The following is a 16288-nucleotide window of genomic DNA, read 5'->3' on the forward strand; positions in this document are numbered from 1 at the left end:
CGTTTGCTGAATGACTGATGCAAGGAAGGGAAAACTTTATTTACACTAACGGTTTTTCCTGCGGTTTGGGGGCATCTTCAGAGACGTCTTGGTTCTACCCCCAGGAGCCTTCTCTGTCGAAGTCGTCCGCCTCTAATCAGTGGTCGGTTGCCCTCAGTCCAGGGCTCCGCTGGCCACTGCCGCCCGTTGAGCTCGCTGTACCAGACCTTGTTGGTCTTCGCAGCGGTCGCTGGACAGCAGTCTCCCACTGCTCCGCACTCGGGTTTTGTATCTTGGGGACCACGTCTATGTTTTGGCAGGCCCATGTGATGTGGTATAGTGTAGGTTTTTCGTCGCACCAGGGTCATTTGTTCGTGTATATCGTAGGGTGCATTTTGTTTAGTATATGTAGGTTTGGGAAAGAGCCTGTTTGTAATTGTCTCCAAGTGACAGCTTCCTCTCTGCTGAGAGATTTGTACGGTGGGGGATATCGCATTCTTCTGCCTCTATAGTTTTGTAGTATGGCCGAGTATTCCCTGGGTGCTGGCGCGAGTTCCGCGGTCTCGTCGGAAGCTCGGAAAGTAATGTATCCTCGAGCTATCCTGTCGGCCTCTCGGTTCCCTGCCACCCCCGTGTGCCCCGGTACCCACACAATTTTGTGTCGGATCTTGTCGTTTTGTTCTTCCCGGTTTTTAATTCTGTCACTCGCTGCGAGGAGTATACGGAGCGCGGGACGACCTATCCTGCCATTCATGTAATTTCGGCAGGCTGTTTGAGAGTCCGTAAGTATTGTTAGTGACCGCCCGGTTCTATAGCCCTCCGCCACCGCTAGAGCAACAGCTACTTCCTCGGACTCTGCAGCTGTGCAGCCTCGGAGAGACGCGCTGGTCATTTCGCGTAAAGACGAATCGACCACCGCCGCTACAGCGATTTTGGTATCTCCTTCTCTCCAAGACGCGTCTGTATACACGGTCGTGGCTTGAGGAGCGTATGTTTTCTCGATGAATTCGGCCCTCGCTTCTCTTCTGCCTCGATGGAGGTTGGGATCCATGTTTTTTGGTATTGGCGCTACCTTGAGGGTCTTGCGAAGCTCGTCGGGGATCGTTGCCGTCCTCGACATTTCTCGCATCTGCTCGCGGTATCCGAGCCTCTGCAGGAGCGCTCTTCCTGTCGTTGTTTGCAACAGCCTGAGTTTTTGCGACTCAAGCTGCGCCTCTCGTAGCTCCTCAAAGGTGTTGTGTAATCCCAGGGCCATGAGTTTTTCTGTAGACGTGTTGCGTGGTAGTCGGAGCGCTGTCTTATACGCTTTGCGTAGCAGGGCATCCGCTTGTTGTATTTCATTTTTGTTGAGGCACTGGTAGGGTAGGCTGTACGTGATTCGACTAACTACTAGGCTTCTGACTAGTTTTAGTGTGTCTTCTTCACGCATGCCATGTCGCCTGTTGGTGATGCGGGTGATCATGCGTGCGACTTGTAGCGTTGTTGCTTTCAGTAGGGTAAAAGTGTGAGTACTGCGCTGGTTGGATTGAACCCACATGCCCAAAATTCTTATTTTTGTCTTTTCGGGTATGGGCGTCCCTTCTATGTAGACGTTGAGTTTTAGGTCCTCGTTGGTTGGGACGGTCCGGTTTTGCTTGCCTCTCCAGACTCTCAGCAGTTCCGATTTCTCGGTCGAGCATGAGAGTCCTCTTTCTGCGAGGTATTGCTCTACACAAGAGGCCGCTTGCTGTAGCCTTTCTTCCTTCTCTCCGAGACAGCCCGTGTTTGTCCAGAATGTTATATCGTCAGCATACATTGCATACCTGATGCCTTCGATGTTCTCTAGTTTTCGAGCTAGGCCTATCATAGCTATGTTGAAGAGTAGGGGTGAGATAACTGACCCTTGGGGTGTTCCTTTGTTTGGAGTGCGAATTTTGTCCGATCGAAGGTCTCCTATGCCGATGGTGGCAGTTCTATCGGACAGGAAGGCTTTGACGAAGCCGTGGATTCTGCGTCCGCAATCCAGGTTGTCTAGGCCCGTAAGGATCGCTTCGTGGCTGACGTTATTGAATGCCCCCTTGATGTCCAGGGCCATTATGACATTTTCTCCCGTCCGAGGTACGTTTCGCAGGACATCTTCTTGTATTTGGAGGAGAACGTCCTGCGTCGAGAGCTTCGCTCTGAAGCCGAACATGGTATGTGGTACACAGTCGTTGTCTTCCATATAATTTTGCAGTCTGAAAGTCACAACCCGTTCGTAAAGCTTGCCAAGGCACGACGTGAGTGATATAGGCCTGAGGTTTTCAATTTGTAGCTTTTTACCAGGTTTAGGTATCATTATTACTTCGGCGTGTTTCCAATCTTCGGGAACCGTCTCCGCCTCCCAATGTTTGTTAAGAAAGGTGACGAGCTCTTGTATGAGGTCGTCGCTCAGGTTGCGGATTAGGGCGTTGTCGATTCTGTCCGCTCCGGCTGCCGTGTTTCTGGTGGTGTTTCTTATGGCCGCGTAAACCTCTTCCACAGTTATGGGGCGGTCGAGTTTCTCGTTTTCGGCTCCTCGATACGTTCCTTGGTATCGCGAGGGGTTGTGATCGCCGAAACATTTTTCTCGTGCCTTCTCCAGTAGGGCGATGTCTGATCCCTCGAAGGAGTGGATGAACCGGTGGATGGCTTTATTGTTTTCTGATTTTATTTTGGTCGGATCGATTAGTGCTCTTAAGAGATTCCAGGTTCTGGCCGTGCCTAGAGATCCCCTAAGTGAGTCGCTGAGTTGGTCCCAATTTTGTTTCGCGAGTTGCGTCGCGTATTCTTCCGCCTTTGCCGTAATTTCTGCTATCTTTAGTTTTAGTTTCCTGTTGTGTTTTTGCTTCCGCCATCTTTTGGTGAGACTGCGTCTCGCTTCCCATAGTCTGAGGAGGTGGGCGTCTACTTCAGGCGTTGCTGTCGTTCTCCTTAGACTTTTTGTGTATCGTTGTCGCGTTTCTCTCAGCATGCCGCTCCATTCCTCCAGTGATTGGATACCGCCTTCAGATTTGTTGCAAGCCCCGCGAAACGCGTTCCAGTCAGTGATTTTCGCCTGTCCAATCTGGCGTCTTATGGTGTCGGATGCTATTCGTGTCCGGAGGATAAAGTGATCGCTGCCTAGATTTTCCATCATGTTTTCCCACTGTGACTCCCTGCTGTTCCTTACGAAGGTGAGGTCCGGGCATGTGTCCGTGCTCACGCTATTCCCGATTCTCGTGGGGGTCGCAGGATCTGTGATTAGACTGCAGCCAAAGTATTCCGCTACTTCCACTAATGTTCTTCCCTTGATGTCTTGTTTCTGGTATCCCCAACTCCTGTCCATGGCGTTGAAATCTCCTACGATGATGAGTGCATTTTCTTTGGCCAGCTTGTGCGCTCCATAAAACAGTTCGAAGAGTTTGGCTTTTCTTTGTCTCGGCGGGCTGTACACGTTCAGTAAGAACGTGCTGCGTCCCTTTCGCTTTTTCGGAATAAGTTCAACAAGCGCGTGTTCAACGTCGGTGTCGGCGATAGTATCGTGCCTGATGGCGGTAATGGTTTTGCTGACTAGGACGGCCGCTTTACCTTCGTTTTGACTCTCGTAAACCTCGTACCCTTGTAAGGTCGGCTTGATTCCGGTCTCTTGGAGCGCAATTACATCAGGAGGTGTGAGTTGTGTGTTTATATATTGTTTTAAGAGGGCCTGCTTTTTGCGGTAGCCTCTGCAGTTCCATTGCCAAATATCTAAGTATTCTTGTTCTTGCCGATACGTATTGGTCATGTTTACGCGTTACTGCTGTTGCCTTGTTCGCTTGCGAAAGCTGTTAGCGCTGGACGGTTGTACGCCCTTTCCCTAATGTTTTCGGTATGTTTTTGCTTTCTAAAAGCGCTTCTGATCTCTGAGATTTGCCCTTGGAATTTTACTTGCATCTGTTGAATTTGCGATTGGATTTGCTGCATCATATCCTGCATCATCTGCTGCATCATCTGTTGCATTCGTGTTTCAAGGTCTCCTTCGTTCGATGCCTGTGGTTGTCGTTTTGGAAGGGCTCTAGTCGTGTCGAGTTCCCGCTGTTGTTCCTTTAGTGTTTTTGTGAGTTCCTCAACTTTGCGTTCGAGCTCGTTTTGTTTGATTCGAGCCAGTTCTAGCTCGCGTCTGAGCGCATCGCTGTTCGCGTCCTTCGGTTCTGTGACACGACTGTCTTTGTTGTTTGTGTTGTTTATGTCACTACCCTTTCCTACCGAGTGCGAAGCAGTGGTAGAAGCCCAGCTCACCTTGCCGCCGCTTGTCTGGGAAAGCTTCTTCTTTTTCTTTTTCTCTTGCTTCTCCCCCTCCTGTGGGCCGGCTGGTGGTAGAGGCGGGAAGGAGTTGGACCTCGATCGGCTCCTCGATGTCTCTCCCTCTGAGCTGAGCCATCGCTTGGGTGGTCGCCCGCGTTGGTCGCTCCGTCCTCTGCCTCCTGTGGGTTTTGGTCTTGCTTTTTTCAATCTCTCTCGGCACTCCTTGGATCCGGTCCGGTGTGCCTCGCCACAGATTGTGCACTTGGGCGCGCACTCGTGGTCGTCGGGCGGGTTTGAAACTCCGCACAGTCCGCACACAATAATGTTCGGTGTGGGGCAGACGTCGGAGCGGTGTCCTTGCTGGAAGCAGACGTAACACACTTGCCTAGTGGGGCGGTACTGGTAGCATGGTACTTCTCCTCCGTAATATATGACGAATTTCGGCAAGACCGGGCCGTCGAACGTGAGCACTGCCATCTTGGATTTTCCAAGCATCCTTGCCTGAAGTATGGTCACTCCTTGAGTTCTGACTAGTAAGTGTGCTTTGAGTTCTTCAGGAAGGGTACCTGGGTCTACACCGTGGATCACGCCGCGCAGGACGTCTTCCGGTGCTGCCACGTAAGCGTTAACATCATAAGTCTTTCCGTCAAATTTGAGACGGGTAATGTGCCGCACTAGCTGTGCCGTTTGCTCGTGCGGGGTGCTAACGATAATGATATTGGATCCGGTGCGAAGCCTTACAAGTAGGTCCTCGTCCTTGCATTGCTGGCCGCACGCCATGACAATGGCGCGCGCTACTTGGTGGGTGGCGAGGGACTTCACCATGAGTCCTTTCTTAGGTCGAATAATGATCTTGTAGTCGCTTCTGGGGAGTGGCGGCATTCTTCGCCTAGGTCTGCTCTGCTCCCTTGATCCATTGTTGTTGCAGCTGGTCGCATCACCCGGTAATTTTCCATCCTGAGGTTTGGCGGCCGGGCCCGTTCCCGTGCCTTTGCGTTCTTTTCGCCTTTGAAGTTTTCTCTGGCGCTTGGATTGTGCAAGCTCCCAGCTGGCATCGTTGTTGTACCCGGCTGGCTTCGACGAGGAGTCGGACGGGATCTTGTCCTCACTTCCGAAGTCGGCGTCTCCGAAGTCGTCTTCATCCATCTCTTGTAATTCGTTGAGAAGGACGTTTGGTGATTGTAGTGGCACATCGTTGTCTTGGCTGGACCCCGCCATTTGGTCTGTCGTTGAAACGGCGTCGATGCTAGGCGTCGGCGTCGTCGACAAGGTTAGCGTCCCATGCTCTCACGATGTCGAGTTGGGTGGCCCGTTAGGGTTAGCGGGCCGGCGGCCGCTGTATAACTTTCAAGTCCGGTAGAAAACCGAAAACTGGTCCTACCGCTTGAAATTTCTATCCTGGGGATCCAGCACTTGATATCTTTCCGTTCCGAAGAAAATCCGGTGGCGAGAATGATTCGGTCCGGTCGAAATTGGTCAAAATGTGCGGAACCGATGCGACGCGCGTCCGCTTGCTTGAACCGCCATGTAGCGTCTGACTGATGCAAGTTTTGGATCGGTTCGCTGCGCTTTGTTCAGTCGATCATCCTCGGCTATAAGAATGAAAACTCCATGCGCGTCTTCAGGCGTTCTTGATAAGGCGTCGGCCACTACGTTTGTCTTTTCTGATGTATGGCGGATGCTGAAGTTGTAAGACATCAGGTCAAGCACAATGCGTGCAAAACGCCTCTTCGGATTTTTCTTTGACATAATGTGCGAGACAGCCCAGTTGTCAGTGTAGATGTGGAAGTGCTCGAGTCCTTGTAAGTAATGGTGAAATTTGTCGGTGACGGCCCAATGCACTGCAATTGCTTCAAGCTCTGTTGAGTGCTTGTGCTTATCCGATTCCGGCACTTTCTTGCTTGCATATTCGATTATGCGTGTTTCGTTTCCGTGTTTTTGGGACAAGACTGCACCAAATGCCGTGTATGAAGCGTCGACATGCACTTCGGTTGGAAGCGATGGGTCGAAGGTAGCTAGTATGGGTGCTCTGATCAAACATTCCTTAAGTTTGTCCATGGCTTCTTGACATTCAGTAGTCCACGTTATCAAGGAGTCCTTTTTCGTTAGTTCTGTCAGGGGTTTGGCGATCTTCGCATAGTCCTTTATATACTTTCAGTAATGCGATGTCAGCCCGAGGAAAGCTCGTACTTCGGTTTTAGTGTTCGGTTTGCCATATCTTGATATAGCTGCGGTTCTTCCCGGATCGATTGTTACTCCCTCGCGAGATATTATCGCACCAAGGAAAGGGATGGACTGCACTGCGAATAGGCATTTTTTGAAGTCTGCTCTGAGTCCTAAGTTCTGTAGAGTTTTCAGCACTTGACTCACCGTCTTGATGTGCTGTTCCGACGTGTCCGTAAAGATACATATGTCGTCCATGTAGACGATGACTTGGTTTTTGTCGATCAGCGGCTTTAGACCTTCGTTCATTATGCTTTGCATTGTTGAGGGTGCCGTGCATAGTCCAAAGAGCATACGAGTCGGTTCATAGTGACCATCTTCTGTCACAAATGCGGCTTTTTTTCGGTCTTCCTCACGAAGCAGAATGTTCAGAAAGGCCTTTTTCACGTCAACTTTTGTGAAGTACCGCGATCCAGAAATTTTGCGGACTGTTGCGTCCACTTTCGGCATCGGGTATGCGTGCTTGACAGTTTTTGCGTTGAGGAAGCGATAGTCTACACACAGTCGTTTAGGAGTTGATTCGTGATGAGGTTGATCAACCACGATGACGGGTGATGCATAAGGCGATTTCGATGGACGCATGATCCCTTTGTCCAGCCATTCTTGCGTTTGTTGCCGTATGAACTTTTTGTTGATTTCACTGGCGGTGTACGGCTGCATGCGAATGGGTTTGTCGTCAGAGAGCTCGATTGTGTGTTCTACGTGAGTGCACAGTCCGAGGTCATTCTCAGGGTTTGTGAACACTTCAATGTGGTCAAGCAGAATGGATTGAAACCTGCCTGTTTCATCTGTGGTGAAGTGTTCAGGTTTCACTTGCGTGATTAGCTGAACAATTTCTTCACTGGATGGAAGTTCTTTGCTGCTGCTTACAGTTGTGACGTCCGTGACTGCTCCGCATGTCGTTGATGTCGGGCATTTGCAGGTGTCATTAGTCGCTTCGGAGTTTTCGACAGTTTTGTTATCGGTCGGTGTCGTATTTGTCCCTTTCGTCCGATTGGGCGGTAGCTTCTGCGGAACGACGTTTTCTTCTGCTCCCCTCACGATCTCCTTTGGAATCCATTCCAAGCTGTGAATGCCGTTTGCGCATCGTTCAATGTAGTCATATGGTACGCACTCGCGCCAATCGGTTCCCACAATTGCGTTGTAGGGTAGGTCCTTTACGACTTTGACCTCGATTGTTGCTGAGGTTTTCCCGATCGTGATGCGTGCTTGCGTGACGCCTACTGGTATGTCGGATGTTCCGAAAGGTCCCTTGAGCAGAATGTCTTTTTCTGGTGCCACTTCGAGGTTGTGCTGTGTGGCAAATGCGTGAGACACTAAGGAGACTGTTGAACCAGTGTCCCAGAGCGCTGACGTTTTGATCTCATTGATTTTTGCCGGTAGGAGAATCAGTTTTCCTGGTGATTCTCCTTTGACAATGCAGTTGGTGTGCTCTTCGCTTGCTCTTGCCTCTCTGCGGCGCGCTGCAGACTTCTTTTGCTTTTCGGTCCTCGTGTCTGGTTGGGGGCAACCTTTGGCTCGATGTCCCTTCGTTCTGCATCTTGCGCAGGTGTATGGCGGTAGACGTTGGGTCTTCGGGTACGTTCCACTCGGGGCTTCCACCGAATTTTTTTCAGGGAATTTTGAAGTCTTGGGGGAGGCTTGGTGTTTGGTGTTATCCTGCGATAGTCCAGCATCTCATCGATCAAGTTGTTGAACGTAGTGCAAGAACTCACTTATTGTTCCGCGGCGGAGATCGTGGAAGGCAGCGAGCATGGGCTTCGCACTGTCTTGTCGCACTCGCTGAATGAGCCAGTCAACCACATCGTCGTCGGAAAGACCATATGTGCCACGTTTGATGCGTTGGAGCCGGGCGTACATATAGTCGGTCATACTTTCGTTTTCTCGTTGCACTCTTGCGTCAACTGAGGCAACCCACTGGCAGAAGAGTACTGGTTTGTCAAACTCATCTTTTAGCGCTGATACCCAGGTTGTTCAGTCGTTGTACTGGTTGCCTGTGGTTTGATGCCATGATGATGCGCGCCCTCGGAGTCGTGATATTCCTGCATTCAAGGTTGCTGCATCGGTCCACGAGCAACGATCTCGCATCGATTCCACTGATGTCTTCCAATCTTGAAAGTTTTCTCTTTCAGTACCGGAGTAAGTCGGTAGCGTTCCTGTCAAATCAGGCGTTGTTGTTATTTGCAGCACCGTGCTGTCGTTCAGCAGGTTAGATGATGTCATTTGCCGTTCCAGGAGTCGAGCCATCATCTGTAACGTAGTGTTGAGCACAGCGAGCTCCGTCGTTGCACTTATAGTTCCGGATTGCATCGTTGTTTCTGTACGAGGTGCGTCTGGCAGTCCGATTTCGGATGGATTTCTAAGCGGCGTTTGCATTTCGAAAATACCCGGGGTCCGAGGTTGTGTTGTCTGCAACTCCCGTGTGCCGTTTCCAGCTTCGTTCGGTATCGGCGTAGAGATTCTGGGGTTCGAAGCGTTCTCCCCGCCGGTCGCCATTGCTGGTGCACTTGCAGCTTCTCATTCACTTGCTCGGAGTTCAGTATAACGTTTTCGGCTGCCGTTGGTCCGCTTGAAGGTCCGCTTGAAGGTTCGCTAAATAATCCTCGTCGCCATGTCAGTCGCTGGTCGCCTTGATCGATCACACCCGTTCCAACTGAACACGTTTATTCAAGGCAATTCTCGGATACATGATCCCCATCACATGACCGTCGGAGTCGCTCTCCCTGCTGCTCCCCTCTTTCTCTCTGCCGCCCTCTCTCCAGTCCCGTCTCCGTTTTCACGCGGCCGCTCAAGTCACGCGCGCGCGCCGATCCAGGTGGCAGTGGTTCTCACCTAGCTCTCGTGATATCGCCTAGCTGGCGCTAGGCGTCCGGAGATAGTGGGAGACTCGAATGCTTACACAACGGTTGATGAGGAAACAAAAGCACGACTTGAAGAACCGATTACAGTCAGCGAGATTGAAAGCGCCATTGCAGGCTTACAGTCCGGAAAAGCACCTGGACCGGACGGGTTAACTGCAGGTTTTTACAAAGCCTTTAGAGCATCGCTGGCCCTTCTTTTGCATTGTGTAATATCAGAAGCGTATGATAAGCAAAGAGTGCCGCTGTTCTTTGGCACTTCGCACATTACTCTAATTCCCAAAACTGATGATCCTGAACAACGCCTGTTGGTGGGGTCCTATCGCCCAATTAGCCTCACCAACGTAGACTACAAAATATTCACCAAGGTACTAGCAAACAGACTACAGAAAGTGATTACTCTTTTGATAGGCCCGCACCAAACTTGTGGCATCAAAGGCCGCACGATAAATACTAACATTCATGTTGCCCGTAGTGTTCTGGAGTGTTGCGATGCTTTTGAAGGTCGTGTTGCTATGCTGCAACTCGATCTAGCAAAAGCTTTTGATCGAGTGTCGCACGCAGTTTTGTTTTGCGTCCTTGAGCACACCAATGTGGGCCGAGTGATACTGGATGGCATTAAGATGGCATACGCATCTTGTACGACGCGTGTCATCGTAAATGGCATTCTTACCGAGAGCGTGAATGTGCACTCATCGGTGAGACAAGGTTGCCCGCTATCACCGCTGCTATTTGGGCTGTACCTTGAACCAATGTGTTTAGCTCTGCTTCAAAGTGATAGGGTGGTTGGTTTTAAGCTTCAGGACGCTCATGTTAAGGTCCTAGCTTATGCGGATGACATCGCTGTTTTCTGTTCAGATAAAGATAGTATACGGGAAGTTGTTACTATTGTAGGGAAATACTGCAAACAGACTGGGTGCCAAATTAACTGGGAAAAAAGTTCAGGCTTTTGGCACGGGCACTGGGACAACAGGCCGGAATACTTCGCTCTGATGAAGTGGTCGCTATTGCCTACAAAGTACCTCGGTGTACCCCTGTGCTGTTACTGAGACACTAAGCGGTACTGGACAGAAGAAACAAATCGAGTACGTGAAAAAGCGGAAGGATGGCAGTGCAGAGATTTATCTGTTTTCGCGAGCTAGTATCTGTAATGTTTTTCTAGTTTCCAAAATATGGTATGTCATGAATGTTTTGTCTGTGTCACGTGTCAATATCCAGAAAGTTCATCGTGTTTTTGCTGTTTTTATTTGGACTTCTACTTGGGAAAGAATGAGCCGCACAAATTTGTTTCGACCTCTCTGAAGCGGAGGCTTGGGTCTCGTTCATTTGTTTCTACGCCAGATAGTATATATCGCGGTTTTTATATCTTCGAGACCAGCATGACCCGTTTTTGCGAACTGTTTTGCAAGTGAGGATGCGTAAAATGTTACCCCAGTTCATTGTATCATCCTGCACAGAAGCAGGTACAGCAATCACTGGCTACCTACGCGAGACGGTATGTGCGTTTAGAATGTTGAGTGTCCGATTTTCGATGGAATACCTTTCTTCCGTTTCAAGACGTCAACTGTATGCAGACCTCCTTGATATCATGTTACCTGTGCCTGTGCACCGTTCTGTGTACTATAGAGGTCCTGGAAGCGACGTTTTAAAAAGAGTAAGGCGGATGCCAGTTAAAGCAGCGGCGAAACCCTTTTTCTTCAAATTACATACTGGACACTTCCAGTGAAAACTTGGCTTGAGAAAAAAGGAATATTTGTCCCGTGGACAACGAATTGTCTTCTGTTCAAGAAGCCAGAGACAATTGAACATGTTTTCATAGACTGTTGGGACCCAATATTTCATTGGGATGTTCTTCAAAGAACGATAAAAAAGGAACTCCCAACAGATCCCTATGGCATCCGATTTCTACCTGTCGACAACAAAGAAGTACCGTATGATATGATAATGCCCCTTGCCCTCCATAGTTTATGGAAGACCAGAATGCAGGTACGGCAAGCAGACGTCAATACACGTCCCGTCCGAGAAAAGTTCATTGAGACCGTGGCGTATATCAGAGATGTATACCGAGCCCAATCTAATCCACCGGATTGGCTTAATGTACTTGACGATTTGGTTACTATGAAACAATTTTAAACCACACGTGTCAGCCAAAGGACTGGCGGCACTTTTATCATTGTTTTGTTTATGATCGGTATTGTTTTTGTGAGTCTGGCAATAAAGAAAAAATATATAGTGGCCAGTATCCCCACCTAGTCACGCGGGAGACCGGGGTTCGATTCCCCGACGGGGAGCTCATCTTTTTTTCTCTCCATGCCGGCCCATTTACGGGCAGTAGGCTTCTCAGCCATGGCCAACACCGGTGGCTGCCCTCCACCATCTCTCCTCGTTAGTATAGTGGCCAGTATCCCCGCCTGTCACGCGGGAGACCGGGGTTCGATTCCCCGACGGGGAGCTCATCTTTTTTTCTCTCCATGCCGGCCCATTTACGGGCAGTAGGCTTCTCAGCCATGGCCAACACCGGTGGCTGCCCTCCACCATCTCTCCTCGTGGGAGACGGTCGTGTGATGGGAAGCTCTGAGCGCGCTTCGTTATCGGTCATGTCTGGCCGAGGTTTCGGTGAGCGACGCCCACCAGTGGGCTATCGCTTAGTTTTGCCTACGCTGCCTTCGGGAGACGCAATGAAGACAGCGGTTTTCCTTCACTGCGATATTGCCGGGCGGCCTTATCGCATACAGGATTTTCGTGAGCCTTTGGAAACTGCCGGTGTGCTACCTTTCGTGGCTGGCATTGGGGCCTTTCAAATGTCGCATGTGTGGATGCTGAAGCTGAAAACTGCGGAAGCGAAGGAACGACTGCTGAAAGAAGGAGCACTTGAAGTGAAAAAACGCTATTGTGCGGTCATAGACCCCAACAAACGTGAGTTGGCCTTCAGGGTGCACTGGGTGCCCTTCTACGTGTCGAATGAATCTGTGCAGAAGGCTTTTGAAGAATTTGGAGAGGTGACAGACGTCAACCGCGAGCAGTGGAACAGTCCCGGTTTCGAAGACGTCGAATCGACCACCCGTCTGGTGCGTATGGTTCTGAAGGAAGGGCTCTCTATCGATGATTTGCCCCACATGCTCAAGTTCTACGGAGGACAAGTGTTGGTGGTGGTGCCTGGACGTCCACCAATATGCCTACGGTGCAAAAGGACGGGACATATTCGACGCGACTGCCGCACGCCAAGATGCAGTTTGTGTCACGCCTTCGGACACGAACGGGAAGGGTGCGTTCGCACGTATGCGCGTGTGGCCACGGGTACTGCTCCGCCGCAAGACGACGGCAGCGAGCTGCTCATGGACCAGGAGGAACTGGAGAACGCCGGAGCCCCGCCCCCTTCAGGACTCAGCGACGGCCCTGCTTCCCAGCAGCCGGAGCTGCCCGCTGGCGACGAGAAGTCACAAGGTGACCCCGCTGCAGAAACGACTGGCAAGAAGGCGGATGCTGCTGCGGCGCCAGAAGAGCCAACGAGGGAGAGCACTTCAGGCGACCACGACTCCGAGGCGCCGATGGATGCGACAGTCGCTTCCATTAAGCGACCTCGTGACTACGAAAAGGCACCGGCTACGGAACGAGAACTGCGTCGGCTAGAAAGGCATTGGAGAGGGGAGGGAGCCAAGAAAGGCAAGTTAGCCTTGTCGCGGTCCTCGTCGCTAACTCGCGACGAGAGGCCGAAGCAGTGAGCCTTAGTCACTGTTGTTTGTTTGCTGTGTGCACACTATGGCTTATTTGAAGAAACCGCTAAAAGTTGGCACTCTGAACGTACGAGGGCTTGCCTCGAAGCGTAAGCAAGTGCAGTTGAACCGACTGTTCGGGGAGTTAGATGTAGATATCGCGGCTATTCAAGAAACAAAAGTCGAGGATGAGCAGCAAACAGATAACATGGTGCTTGGTTTTCGTTCGCATTTCAATGTTTGTGTAAGCCATGCGGCTGGTTTGTCGGCGGGATGCTGTCTTTTCCTGAGGAAAAACATAGGCATAGTGGAGGAACAAATAATAACTTGTGCAAGGGGGCGGTTTATCGTGTGTGACTTCACATATGAAACATTCGCGTTGAGGGTTGTTGTCCTGTATGCTCCCACGATACAAAAGGAACGGCGCGGTTTTTTTGAACAGTTAGCCTCGTTCCTTGATTGCAGTCGAGTGCTCATACTATTGGGAGACTTCAATTGCGTTTTGGACCCTAAAGATCGTTCAAATGTAAAGGACGTAAAAGACCCGAGTGTTGATTTCTTGAAGAGTGTCCTCAACGAGTGCAGCTTGGAGGATGTAATAGGCCTGGCGAAGAGTCAGAATCACGTGCATTTTACGCATTTTCAAGGTAGTAGCCACGCACGACTGGACAGAATATATGTGTCGCCGGAGTTTTCACCTTCCTGTGAGCAGTATGAAGTGAAGCAAGTGTCATTTAGTGACCACTGCCTAGTTACGGTAACTTTGGGAGGAAGGAAGCAGCGTAAAGCAAAAATGAACTGGGATATGTGGAAACTAAACTCAAGGCTTATAGAAGACGACATATTTTTAAGAAAAGTTAAGGAAAGCATGGATATGTTTAATAATAGTAAAACAGGACGTATTGAATCTTGGGAATGCTTTAAGCAGGAGTTGAAAATGCATGCCATTGAGCGTTCAACCATAAGAAAATATGAGGAAAAAAAAGAAGAAAAGCATTTGCGTGAGCTTCTGGCGAATTTAGGGCACGAAGAGGAAAAAACGCCGGGCATGTTCATGCATGATATAAAAGGCGTCAAAGTTAGGCTAGAAGCTTTAGATGCTCAGAAGTACAGAGGAGCAGCGATAAGAGCACGCACGGAAAAATGGCTTACTCATTCTACTTCCGGCCACCGAGCGTGACGGACGCAGGATCATGAGCTCCAGCGGAGCGGCGATAGCGGCCCTTTCCAGCCGCGGAAACAGGCTCGAGGACAATGAAGATAGCGACTATCAGATTATTCTGCCAACTTTGCCTACCGGACGCGTTGTTTTTAACACGCTTTTTTTGCACGGCGATGTGCGGGTTAGGCCATACAGGGTCGAGGATTTCCGCGACGCCCTTGCCAACGTTGGTGCGCTCCCCGACGTGTTGGCGTTGGGGGCGTATCAGATCAACCATGTGTGGGCTGTCACCTTAACCAGCACAGAAGCAACAAAGAAGCTGGCGGCGTTCAAGGAACTGGAAGTTAAAGGTCGCCGCTGCCTCATCATCGATCCCGAAGACCAACAAGTGAAGCTGCGACTCCACTGGATGTTGCACGGCGTGGCAGATGATGACATCCGGACGGCCTTTGCAGCTTTTGGGAACGTGACCGAAGTGACCCGGGAGAGGTGGCGAGTTCAAGGCGTCAAGGAGAAGGGGTCCACCACGAGGGCGGTGCTCCTGAAATTGAAGCCGGGCATCAAGGTAGATGACTTACCGCACCAGCTGCGAGTCGCCGGGGAATTAGCCCTTGTCGTTGTGCCTGGGCGGGCGATGCAGTGCTTACGCTGTCGAGGCACGGGACACGTCCGCCGCGAATGTAAGGTGCCCCGATGTTCGAAATGTAGGCGCTACGGACATGAGGAGGCTGACTGTGTGCTCATGTACGCTTCGGCCGCGGGACCTGGAACGAGGGAGCGGTCGGCAGAGCTCACTATGGACGTAGTCGAGGCAGAGGAGGCGGCAAAGGGAACTGGAGAAGAGCGTACGCAGGCACAGGAGACAGACTCGTCGGGAGACTCCCCTCGAGACATCAATGCTGCCAGCGGTGCGGGGAGGAGTGACGCTACACCTGACCTCCCTAGGTCAGAGGAAGAGACGTCACCTCAGCCGGCAGACGACATGGAGCAGGATAACGGTGAGGAGCACCCGGACACCAGCGGTACTCGTTCGCCAAGCGTCACAGCCCCAGCCAAGCGACCCCACACACAGACCGATCTCGAAGGTGACAAGGCAACAGTCCCCGGTGTCGACGAGCCGCCAGCAAAAACAGTCCAACCCCGGCGGTCCACACTACGTCCGCGGCCAAACCTTTCTTCGGAGAGGCGTGCAGCGGACAAAGCGCCCCCGCTGCCAGTTCAGCCGCTCGCACCAGACGGAGGCGGTTCCAACGACGGCGTCTAGCCGCGCGCTAGACGAGGAAGGTAAGCACCATGCTCTCGGTCTATTCACCCTTTATGAAAATGGCGCCTGAAACCCCTTTGAGTGTAGCCACGTTAAATGTCAGGGGATTGGCAGCCAAAAAGAAGCAGAGCTAAGTACACCGCCTGCTAAGTGACCATGATATCGACGTGCTTGCCGTACAAGAAACAAAGGTTGATGGGGAGGAAGAGACCGGGAGCATGGTGCAACGTTTCACGGCTAGATTTTACGCCATTGTGAGCCACGCGGTAGGGACATCGGCTGGGTGTGTATTGTTTGTCAAAAAGCTGCCCGGACTGATTGTACAGGCTCACTACTCATGTCTGTCAGGACGGTGTGTTGTAGCCGATTTTGCATATTCCAATGCTGAGTGGCGCATTATTTGTGTGTATGCCCCTAACATTGTTGAGGAAAGAGCAGTGTTTTTCGAGAATGTTATGCAGCAGTTAAGTACGGAGAGGCAGGTTATAATGCTGGGCGATTTCAACTGTGTACTGAATGCTCGGGACAAAACCAGCACACGCGGCTTCAGAGACAAGAGTACTGATGTGTTGTGCCAGTTAACAAGCGAGTGGAATATGGAAGATGTGGCTGAGTACCTGGGGGGAGCGAGCGCCGTACAGTACACGCACTTCCAAGGTGCGAGCCACGCGCGCCTTGACAGAATTTGTGTCGCTGGATTTGATTCCCGTATGTAATGGATACCAAGTTGTGCCCATGACATTCACGGATCACTGCTTAGTGAAATGCGTATTCGGCACCAGAAAACGAAGGAATGCATTTAGCTGGGAGTTATGGAAATTTAACA

The 16288-nt window shown here is 51.0% G+C and overlaps 1 protein-coding gene across 1 annotated transcript; it reads left to right on the forward strand.

Annotated features, from left to right (window-relative positions):
* The first annotated feature begins 11890 nt into the window (after positions 1-11890).
* Positions 11891-13071, forward strand: LOC149346796 (uncharacterized). Its single transcript, XM_089585449.1, has one exon. It carries the CDS (start codon positions 11921-11923, stop codon positions 13043-13045), a length of 1125 nt encoding a protein of 374 aa, XP_089441575.1. The 5' UTR covers positions 11891-11920; the 3' UTR covers positions 13046-13071.
* The last annotated feature ends 3217 nt before the right edge of the window (positions 13072-16288 follow it).

This window comes from Amblyomma mixtum, chromosome 4 (genome assembly GCF_055824585.1).
Source record: "Amblyomma mixtum isolate Tamu chromosome 4, ASM5582458v1, whole genome shotgun sequence".
Classification (NCBI taxonomy): Eukaryota; Metazoa; Arthropoda; class Arachnida; order Ixodida; family Ixodidae; genus Amblyomma; species Amblyomma mixtum.

Coding starts and splice junctions, on each gene's coding strand:
- LOC149346796 (XM_089585449.1), top strand. CDS start 11,921: ATGTCTGGCCGAGGTTTCGGTGAGCGACGCCCACCAGTGGGCTATCGC.